Source organism: Ascaphus truei, chromosome 1 (genome assembly GCF_040206685.1).
Source record: "Ascaphus truei isolate aAscTru1 chromosome 1, aAscTru1.hap1, whole genome shotgun sequence".
Taxonomy (NCBI): Eukaryota; Metazoa; Chordata; class Amphibia; order Anura; family Ascaphidae; genus Ascaphus; species Ascaphus truei.
Window position 1 is genome coordinate 78,284,286 of NC_134483.1, and position 11,832 is coordinate 78,296,117.

Sequence of the window (11,832 nt, forward strand, 5' to 3'; positions counted from 1 at the left end):
TTACAGCCTCATTTTAGGGTAAACTTAGTTCACACCATTTTCACCTGTTTCAAGTAATTGAAAGGTGTGGCTGATTAGGCTTTTTGGGGAAGGGAATACCGTTCTTACAACCTGACTAGCACAACTGAAGTTAATCACACTCATTTGAAAGCTTCACTTTAGCTACTAAATGCCCCAACAACTCATTACTTATCAAACCGTACGTCACACATTAGTTTACTCATATCTATAGTTGAACTACTACTATCAACGACACATTATCACACACTGCATGTGTTGTCTTGTTTAGTCACAGCCACATTCATGTGTGCCACATCTTATATTAATGTACCACACATATCCTCTACCAAAAACAACACTTTTTGCAATATGACCACCTTCATGATAACCATTGTGAATGGTCATCTCATGATAGTTATGTACATTATGATACTGATATCACTACACAACATATGATTTTTATGTACAAATTTTATCTATTTATCCTCACGCATTACTGCAGGAACATAGTATGTTTTATGTTAGGGAACTCAAAAGTTCTAAGTACACAGGCATGTACATTGTTATTACAACTATTTATGTTCACTTTCACACACACATTTTGGGTTAAGGAAATGATGCTGTTAGGTACTCATAAATACAGAACATACAATAACTGTTTGTTCAATATTTACACATGTAAATGTAAAACTTATGTTATTGTTATATATAGTTGCCCCTGAAGGACATGTGTCACCTGAGACTGAACAAGTGTCTTCACCTGGGTCAGCCAGCTCAACACACCTAGAAGGTGAGTGTATCAGTTGGTGGCCATATAATATGTGCTCTTCTATATGTTATGTTGTCATGTTCATTATTTGTTTTGCACATCTTCTTTAAATAGGATTACTTAGTGTCAGTGAAAATGAAGTGTAAGGCAACTTGTATTGTGTTAGTGATGTTAACTATCATGTAGGAGTTGTGAGTTTACAGCAAGTTTTCATTCACTCATATTTCATACTGAGTCCAAACATTATTCTTAAGTCAAGGTAGTTTTTAATGTGAGGTTATAAAACGTATGGAAACATGTTAGTTGTTACTTATGACACAGTACAATTACATAGTAACACAGCAGAGATTAACATGCCATTTAATAATGTGTACATTTATTTGTAGAACATGATGAAGAGGATTTTGATGATGATGATGATGATGATGATGATGATGCCGCCGCCGCCGCCGCCATAGACACACAAATACAAGCAAGTGACCATGAAGAGGTTCCAATTGAAACTGTTTTACCGCCAAAACGTCCAGCAAATACCACATATGATGCAATTGTAGCTTCTGAGGGAAAAATTGTGGAAGCAGAAAATCGTCGCCATTCTGACCTGATGACAGTGCTGGAAAGGATGATTGCACTGCAGGAAGAAACAGTTTCACAATTGGCACATCTCCACAGAGTCTTCATTGAAGTGCCTAAACAGTTGCAAAAAATCAACACCTCATTCGAAGCATTAGTTGTTCAGCAAACACAAGCTAATTACTGGAGAATGACTAATGTACCACAATTCAACACCTCCCAGCCAGGATCTGTTCATGCAGGTCAGTTTTCACCACATTCATCTGATATTCATTCACCAGGCCCAAATGTTACCGGTCAAGTAGCAGACATTGCTGTGCAGGTTCCTGATGACATCCTACCGCTGCCATCTGTACAAATTCAGCAGCAGACACCTACAAAGGAGGCGACAAAAACAAAACAAGACACACATGAAACAGACCAACCATCACTTGTGCAGTGTCTACCAACTTGCTCACATGTGTCAGTGGGCACAAGCCCTGTCCGTGAACAGTCACTACCCAAAAGCCCTGTAGGTGAGTCACTGGCCAAAAGCCCTGTAGGTGAATCGCTGCCCAAAAGCCCTGTAGGTGAATCGCTGCCCAAAAGCCCTGTAGGTGAATCGCTGCCCAAAAGCCCTGTAGGTGAATCGCTGCCCAAAAGCCCTGTAGGTGAATCACTGCCCAAAAGCCCTGTAGGTGAGTCACTGGCCACAAGCCCTGTAGGTGAGTCACTGGCCACAAGCCCCGTAGGTGAACAGTCACTGGCCACAAGCCCTGCCCGTGAAGTGCCAGAGGCCACTCAAAGTGGCTCTGTTGTGCCTAAAGTTGGTGGCAAAAGAAAAAGGAAAATTCAAGAGACAACAAGCAGGCCTGTTACTCGCTCGCAAAAGGAACAAAAAAAATAAATGTTATAATTCAGAAAATATGTCTTTGGCCTTGTTTTGTTGACTTCAGATTATCTAATTACTATTGTATGTATGCTGAAGACTGTGTTGTTTCCAAACTTTCAAGTATGTTCTTGTACACGTGAAGTTTTGGAAATGTTAACACTCCTAATTAATGAATAGTGTTATAAATATTTATGTTTTAATCGTCTGTTCAGTAATGGTCCACCAGGAGCCAGTTGCTAAGTTTAGAGAAGCTGCCATTGACTTTGCAGCAAAACATTGCATTTGGGTGGGTTAATTGATGTAATCATTGCATGTGCATATTATTTTCATGCAATTATAAAAGCACCTATTTAACTGCAAACATCTTTCTTGTACGTGTACAGCAGGATTTTGTGTTAAATATTACTTACCTTTGGTGGCCATTGTAATGTTGTCCTTTAATCATTTATGTGTTCTTGTTTCAAGAACATCTCTGAATTGATACTAATATATATGTAGTATGTATTGATATATGCACACACACACACACAGACACACACTGTGTGTGTGTGTGTGTGTGTGTGTGTATATATAGTACTATCTAAACTGGTATAGATGTATTTACAAAAAACATACACTTCATGCTTCCTTGTGAAAACACACTATTTTAATAATACAGGCCTAATGTTTGACAACTATACTAAGTGTGAGCCTCTAACATTATTGGGTGCAAACAAATGTTTATTACTTAATTCACTCATGTTTATCACCATTTAAATAGGTTTCATACAAGGCCTACTTACTGCCATCAATATGTTGTGTGTACTCCTGCAATATAAAAAAAAAAAAAAAAGATACATTATATATATATATATATATATATATATATATATATATACATATACATATACATATATATACACACACACACACACACACACACACTATACATATAGTACAATATACACTTTATATATATATATATATTTTTATGAGAGAGATATATTTATATATATATAGATACACACGTATTTAAACTCATGCAGACAGGTAGTTAACCAGAATTTCAAATACACACAGAAATGTATGTGGGGAAAAAACATTTCATTTTGCAGGTGTGTGTATTTACTGATATGGCTGTCTAAGCACTATTTTCACACAGTGCTCTTTGTTATTTTTATAGAAAACTCAATGTTACTGAAATAAGTGTAGGAATGTTTTCACAAACGAGATAAAAAAATGATACATGTTTTTCCCACATTCGCCTATCACTAACCACAAAACTTAAACCAATTAAAAGGACACATCCAATTGGCGTTTGAAATAAGGAGTAAAAGTAGTTACTTTTGTTGACCTTGAAAACGAAACACAGGAATTTGTTAGCCATTGAGCAGAATCATTTTGATGAGCAAAGAAGACAGAACTGCACACATCTTTTGTGCTACTCTGACATGGCTGATGAATTCGTTAACAATATGAATCCCCTCTTAGGTTATAAGTACATGGTTTCAGAAGCAATTTTAAACAGTCGCGGACACAAAGCAAGCACACGCCAAATCTATGATTTGATTCGAGCTAAATATCCTTATTACCAAGACCGTAGGCATGCGCGGAATTTTAATTCCTCAATAAGATTCACTTTATCAACTAATGACTTTTTTGAACGTGTGCAGGATAAGCTAGAACACACCTATGGTTTCTGGAAGATTGCAAAGGAAAAGCATTTTACCCTGAAAGAGGGCACATATATTGTTGTGAAAGGCATATTTATTCCTAATGCCAATAGCAATGGATCCGCTACTACTGTTCCGTGTGAATCGATACCTGCTGCAATATCTGCACCCTCCATTCCTGAAACCCACATTGTACAACAACAAAACTACTATGATTATGTACCAAGCCTTTCAGCTGAAAATGCATTGGAATGGGAACCAGAAGAAATGAACCTACCTCCCGACCAATTGTTTGAAGAAAGCAGTGGCGATTCCTATGAGCGCTTCATGGAGGAGATGTGTGTCATACTGGATTCAGCGGGTGGGTCAAGCGTGGATGAAAATGCCTTGCATTTCTGGAGCGACCAGTTGCAGCCAGACGAACAGTTAATTCTAGAAGAATTGTAAATATAACAACCGTTATGCGTTGACTGTGCGTTTAAATGTTTTTTTTTTTTTTTTTTTTTTAACCACCATTTTCCCTTTCAATGCGTGGATACAGCGTAACATTGCAGACTGCATAACATGTAGCGATCACAAAGAAATTGTTGCCGAATACAATATAGTATAACCTGAAAGAGTAGTACACATTGCTGACGGAATAAATATACGTACTTTCCTATCCCTTTAACCATATTAGCAACATTTTAACATAACTCTAACACATACCTGTTTTGTTATCATGCAACATTTAAAAGCGAGTCCACCACGTATGACGTGGGACCCTTGTCATGGGCCAAGGCGTCCTTAAAAAGGATTACGGATGTAAGTCCCGCCCCCAAGCGACGTGCGCGCCTCAAAGCCTATTGGCTGTCATGTTTTGTTATAGTAACGGTAACTGCAGTGTGTCATGTGTGCGGCTCAGTGTTTGTAGGCGCCAACTGGGCGTTAGCTGAATGTTAATTGAGTGGGAGGAGTGTTAGCGTGCGTTTCACGCTGGTTTAACATGACGTCACACGTATTGCATTTGCGCATTGTGTTATCGGCCGTCCTTTTTGTCCAAACACGTCTGTTTAAAAAGAATACAGATGTATTCGTTTAGAACGAATGTAGTTTCGTATTCATTGTATTTGAAATAAAGATTTTATGTTTAATGGTATTTTCAAGATGTATTGAACGCACAACGTACGCTTTGTTTTGCGCATGCGCTAACAGTTAGTGCAGCCAAGCCTGAAGTGCGTGCGCACACTAAGATGTGCGCGCACATTTTTCAGTATACAGGCAACGTTCACATCATATACATAGTTATGCCTGCTACAAATTTAAAGAAACATTACATACTGATGTACACTTGTACTTCTAACATATAAGTGAGTGACGTGTGTATGTACACAATCATATAGAGCTGTGTAATGCGTTGTCACGGATACATATATAGTAAGGTGCCATATTTGACCATCATGTGTTTGCTGTATTTCAGAGATGTCGGGGAAGATACAATCGGATCAATGTATGATTTCAGAAGAGTCTACCTTTATATGAGATGATTGTGAGGAGGAGCCACCGACTACTATACTACATATGGAACTAATTTTATATTGCTTGCAGCGCTTATTAACAAACAATTAAAAATGTGATACCCTTATGCCTATATTGCATAAGCACTTAATTAACATAATGATGTTGCAAAATAGTGCCTCATGAATTTTTATTGAGTGTTCTTTAATGACTACTATCATTTTATGGCATGGTGTGTTTTATATATAACAACCATTCCCACTCTGCTAACACATTTGTGAATTCTATTGTGTAATGGAACGTATGACTGTCGAAACTATGTAACAATAATAATAATAATAATTATAATATGAGCATGTTCATGTATAGCGCTGCTAGTTGTACACAGCGCTTTACAGACACATTTTTCAGGCTGAGGTCCCTGGCCCGTGGAACTTACAATTTATTTTTTGCCGCCTGAGGCACAGGGAGATAAAGTGACTTGCCCAAGGTCACAAGGAGCCGACACCGGGAATTGAACCAGACTCCCCTGCTTCAAAATCTCAGTGCCAGTGTGTGTCTTTACTCACTGAGCCACTCCTTCTCCCAATGTAAAGGACACTTACAACCAACTAGCCATTTATTGTTAAAAATCTCTTGTTACATGCGTATGTTGATAAAATGGTTTGGGACTGTAGCAAATAATGTTATTGGCCAGATGTTGTGGTCCCCTACAATGCATGATGTTCTGATTATGACATCAACATCATGTAATGAAGTACGTTTCTGTGTATATTTCATTAACCTAACTAACTATAGTTTACTGTGTTTATTAAACGTTCTAAAAATACATAGTATAGTCAATATGATGATATAAGCTACCATAATAAAGCTGGTGTTATCATTTGTCGGTGTTATACATGGATCCTACACAAATTGATACAGACACAAACAGTTGTCTTACAAAGTGTGTCTATGCTAATGTGCACGTGATTGACGTTACAATTGTGAGAATACTTGATAATTATCATCATGATAATGATGAAGTGACGTGATTTATATAGCAAAAATATTACCAACATTGTCATATTGGTAAATTAGAAATGCTAAATGACAGTAACATTTGCAACAAAATTGTGTTTTCTGTTAACAGTTTTACACTTGGTACATGTAGGACACATCCACACACGTGTGACTTATACATACACATGTCACAAATGTAAATTAATGTTGACTATTAATTCCTAGCATTAAAAAACACCTACATTGCTAAATCTAAGATGTAGTACGCATAGTTGTGATTACAGGCATTCATGCATGGAGTGTTATGATCAGTCAATTTCATCCGTGATGAATGATCTCCCGTAAGTAAACACATAAGTACAGTTATCCCCTTTTCTCCAAACACCTCTATATTACATTAATGGAATTTATAAGGAAACATACATAAAATGTGATGAAATGGGAGTAATCATTTTCTAATACAATGCACATGAAAGCTCAAGAGTAGCTAAATGCATATACATGATACAGAAAGTACATGTATGTTACATTTGTGTTAAAACCAATCTGTAGGGTTTTTACTTCAAATAATTATAGGAAGATTGAGGTAGGCACATCTTATGAGAGATGTCAGCAAATATACATACCATGATCAGTCATACTGGAGATATACCTATAATGCAAAGGAACAATATATAAATTGCAAACATTGACATGCCATCTTCAGTACCGTAAACAACACAGCAAAGTGTGTATTTGGTGTTAAATGTGCAACACCATGTATATTTCATGACATTCAAAATGTAAATCAGGCTGGTGTACACATCATATGGATGTACATGTTACACTGCACCAATAACATTGTATGTAAGCATACTAGAAGCATGAATGAGTATGGGCATAATATGTGTATTGTGTTAGCATAAGGAACAACACAATGCTAAAATATTAGTGCTTTGTTACCCCAGTTGTATTCACATACACACAACTAAAGTACAATTGAAGAGGGATTATATAACCTGTGCAACAATAACATACCGGTGCCACATCCCTTTGTGCACACAGCAGAGAAAAGAAAGGTGTGCAACCCATATTCATCTGTGTCCTACCAGAAGGGTATATAAAAAAACATTATTGTTAAGATAACATAATGTAACTATCAAAGTATAACTTGGAACATATATGTTTTTACTTACAAGAAAAAAATGAATTGATGAGATTCTGGCGTGTCTGGCCACCACTGGCTGTTTGTTCATTTTCAGCAGCTACATGGGTGGGATGCTCGTCTACCAAAGGCTCAGCTAGGTCTGATTGTACATTGTGCCTGAGTGCAACATTGTGCAAAATGCAACAGGCAAGGATAATATCAGACACTTTTTGAGGCTTGTATAGAAGAGCCCCACCAGTTCTGTCCAGACACCTAAATCTGGTCTTGAGTAGGCCAAATGTCCTCTCTATAACAGATCTTGTAGATATATGGGCTGCATTGTACCTCTCCTCTGCTTCAGTTTGAGGGTTTAGCACTGGAGTCAAGAGCCACGGCCTAATTCCGTATCCTGAGTCACCTATAATGAATGGAGCACACATAAGCTGACATTAGTGATCAAATTGTACAATGCCAACATTCCTAAATAAAAGTGTGTTTTGAGTTATAACATGTAAATGTGTACTCACCCAGCAGCCAACCATGTTCAAAATGTCCCTCTTCGAACGCATGGAAGACTGAAGAGTTCCTCAGGATGGAGGAATCGTGACTGGAACCAGGGAATTTGGGTACCACATGCATTATCCTCATCGTCGCATCACATACCACCTGTACATTGAGTGAATGGTAGTGCTTACGATTGCGGTACACATGCTCACTCTGACTAGGTGCAATCAAAGCAACATGTGTGCAATCGATTGCACCCAGCACACATGGTATCCCTGCTATATTATAAAAGCCAGTCCTGACTTCCAGCCACTCTGTCGCCTCTGTAGGAAAATGAATATAATTCCTAGCGCGTCTATTGAGTGCATAGAGAAACTGGGTCAAGGCCCGCGAGAATGTAGATTGCGAGACCCCGCCCACTATGCCCACAGTTGTCTGGTATGACGCGGAAGCAAGATAATGTAATGAGCACAGCATTTTAACAAGCCCAGGGACAGCACGACCTCTGGCTGTGAAAAAATCTAAATCTCCCCTTATCTCCTGATAAAGAGCTAAGATTGCTGCTGAACTCAAACGATAGCGACTTACAATCTCCTCCTCACTCATCCCATCTAACAGGGTTCTCTCCCTGTACAGACGCGGACGAGGCACAACTTGTCTCCTCTGTCTTCTCCTCTGATCTCCTGTCCCTCTCCCTGTCTCTGTCGTATCCGCGTGACTGTCCCTGTCACTGTCACTGTCCCTCGGTGTGTCCCTCCCTTGCCCTATATGATTGTCTTCATCATCAAGCATGTCATAGAAAAGAATGTTCCTCCGTCTCCTAAACAATCTCAACATTTTGAAATGAGTAGCTGTGAATGATCAGGTAATGGGCGTCCTTTAAATAGGTATGTGATGATGTCAGGTGACATAGTAAAATGCAAGGTGTTACATTAACATAATAAAGTACTTCTGTGGCAAGCTGTGTGCAGTTCTTGTTATAAGTATTTGTTGTGTGTATTCTGCAGGGAATGATGATATTTGGCAATGATGTGACGTGAAGCTTTGTAGAAACATTGCTTGCAAATAAATAGTTGCATGTGCAATGCATGTAAAACTTCTGAACGCAACAGTCAGTCATGTAATTAGACAAAAAGGCTGAGATTGACGTGGGAAAAGTTTTGTGTAACATGTGTAATTAGCCATGTTATTGTGACATGTTGACAACAATGAATAGTCGTGTGCATATGCATGCATTTCTGTAAGGAGGATAGTTGCTAGAGAATGAGTTTACAAGGTGTCCCAATGATGAATTACTGTACATGTGTGTATAAGTTAGGTTGAAGTGCTTGTAATGCTACGGTTACAATGTAAACATGCAATGTGATTGAGCGTCCAATAAGTGACGTCATGAAAATAGGGAGGACCCAAAACTAGATGTAAACATGAGAAGACAGATGTACATGAACGTTTAAAGATGCGTGTCACATTACAAGCATTGTGTAATGTAAAGGAACATGAATATACGGTGTATGTGTGACATGTGTGACATGTGTAACATCATGTAAATAATTGTCGCTCAGTTCAGTAAAATGTGTGATATGATGTGAGGTTCTCCTTTAAGAGTTGAGTATAGTATTTTCCCTTGGCACATCATCACATGATGAGTAATGTGACCCGCAAATGCTGCAAACATGTAAAAGTATAATGTTATGCAAATAATACACGTCAGCTGTGACACAATGCAGGGAATGCCCCCACACTGTAATGCAAATGACGTTTGTATTGTGAGCAATGAAACGTAAACAGTACTATACTGTTATACGTCCCCGCTCCATTGACTCCATTGATGTACAGAAGTTTTTTTTTTCTAAGTGCCGTTGCGGCAGCCTTAGCGATCGTTCTCCCCTCCAAACTGCCAACTTTAGTTGGCGGGAGAAATTGGCCATAACATCTCAATTTCGTAGTGCCGATCAGGCCCGATAAGCTGTTTTTTGTTGTTGAATCCAGCCGATTTAAAAAAGTGGCGATAAGTGGCGAAAACAGGCTTATCGGCAGCCGACTGGCCATAACAAAATAATCGGCTCCGAAACCTGGCAAAATCAAGCACTTATCGGCGCTTACTGAATCTCAAACCCAATTTTGCCTATAAAATGGCGATAATTCCCTTATCAACGCTTACTGCATGAGGCCCTAAGACTGAGAAAACACAAGGAGAGGGAACCAGCAATAAAGAGCTATAGATTCAAGCAGAAAAATAACTGCGCTGGATTAAAGCCACAAATTCCACAGTTGGACTTGGGGGACTACTACAGACAGTGACCCACACAAGGTACTGATGCTGTGAAAAAGGTCTACTCTTCATGTGTGCGGGGGAAAAAAATAAAAAAAATTACATGGGTTTTTAAAATGGCCGTTCAACAAAAATAGAAAGTCTAAATATACGCATGTGAGAGCTATGAACTCTGCAAGTGAAGTCTGATACACCTGTATGACTACAGCTGTGGTACTAGCATATACCGAAACTATAATAGTCCCTATAATAGTCTACTATAATAGTCTGGACAGGGAATAGTTCCGTGGGCGCCTATAAAATTTTACCACTATAAAGGATATACGAAAACCAAGCCTGTTGGTTGTGAAGATTGTTGATCCTCACGGTGGGCTTGAAAACAAAGAGAAAGCACAACACATAGCGTAATACTGTTGAAACATTAAACAAACAACATATAAGACAACATATAACAGCTGAATACTGAAATGGTATTTTTAGGACAATAAAATCATTTAATAACAATTAATATTTAATATAATGCACAATTTGCATGGACATATAGATTTAAGCAATTAAAAATCTGAATAGGTGGTTCAACTGCTCCGTAGCACCAATGTTGATGATAGCAATGCCTACTCACCAGATGGAATAGGTTTGCAGGCAGTGGATATTTTAGAGAGTATCCCCTCTCATCTGTGTGCTGCTCTCTGCTTAGCTGGCGTCTCTGTCGGCTCGTGGGTGCAGCTCATCAGCGGGGACTCCTGCAGCTCCAGGAAGCACGTCTGAGCAGATGGAACTCAGCTGCAGCTGATTCAGCACGATGTCAGCCACGGACCACCGTGAGCTCGTCTATCTGCTGCTCACTGGGTATACCTGAGGAAGAGAGCAGATCGCTCTTGAAACGCGTAGGGTGGAGGTTCAAGCCCCGCACACATTGGTGTAGTACCCCCCGTACATCGGTGAATCAACGTGAGCTGCCAGCTAACCATCTCTTATAGCCGCCGACGAGTTGAACCAGCTGTTGCGGTTTCCCATTATTCAAGCGCCCTGCTTGGCGCCCTGCAGGAGTACCTGCTGACAAGTTGCGTCCACGAGCGGATAGAGACGCCAGCTGGCAGTGAGCAGCAGATAGACGAGCTCACGGTGGTCCGTGGCTGACATCGTGCTGAATCAGCTGCAGCTGAGTTCCATCTGCTCAGACGTGCTTCCTGGAGCTGCAGGAGTCCCCGCTGATGAGCTGCACCCACGAGCCGACAGAGACGCCAGCTAAGCAGAGAGCAGCACACAGATGAGAGGGGATACTCTCTAAAATATCCACTGCCTGCAAACCTATTCCATCTGGTGAGTAGGCATTGCTATCATCAACATTGGTGCTACAGAGCACTTGAACCACCTATTCAGATTTTTAATTGCTTAAATCTATATGTCCATGCAAATTGTGCATTATATTAAATATTAATTGTTATTAAATGATTTTATTGTCCTAAAAATACCATTTCAGTATTCAGCTGTTATATGTTGTCTTATATGTTGTTTGTTTAATGTTTCAACAGTATTACGCTATGTGTTGTGCTTTCTCTTTGT

At 39.2% G+C, this 11,832-nt stretch overlaps 1 protein-coding gene across 1 annotated transcript; it reads left to right on the forward strand.

The window, feature by feature from the left end:
• The first annotated feature begins 693 nt into the window (after window positions 1–693).
• On the forward strand, window positions 694–2,228 carry LOC142464145 (uncharacterized). The gene is made up of 2 exons (XM_075567808.1): window positions 694–790; window positions 1,156–2,228. The coding sequence occupies exons 1-2, from the start codon at window positions 694–696 to the stop codon at window positions 2,226–2,228; spliced, it is 1,170 nt and encodes a 389-aa protein (XP_075423923.1).
• The last annotated feature ends 9,604 nt before the right edge of the window (window positions 2,229–11,832 follow it).

What these genes read in the sequence shown, in the direction of transcription:
- LOC142464145 (XM_075567808.1), top strand. Translation starts at nt 694, where the DNA reads ATGTTATTGTTATATATAGTTGCCCCTGAAGGACATGTGTCACCTGAG. An exon ending in CAGCTCAACACACCTAGAAG is followed by an intron (nt 791 to 1,155) that starts GTGAGTGTATCA and finishes ATTTATTTGTAG; the next exon opens with AACATGATGAAGAGGATTTT.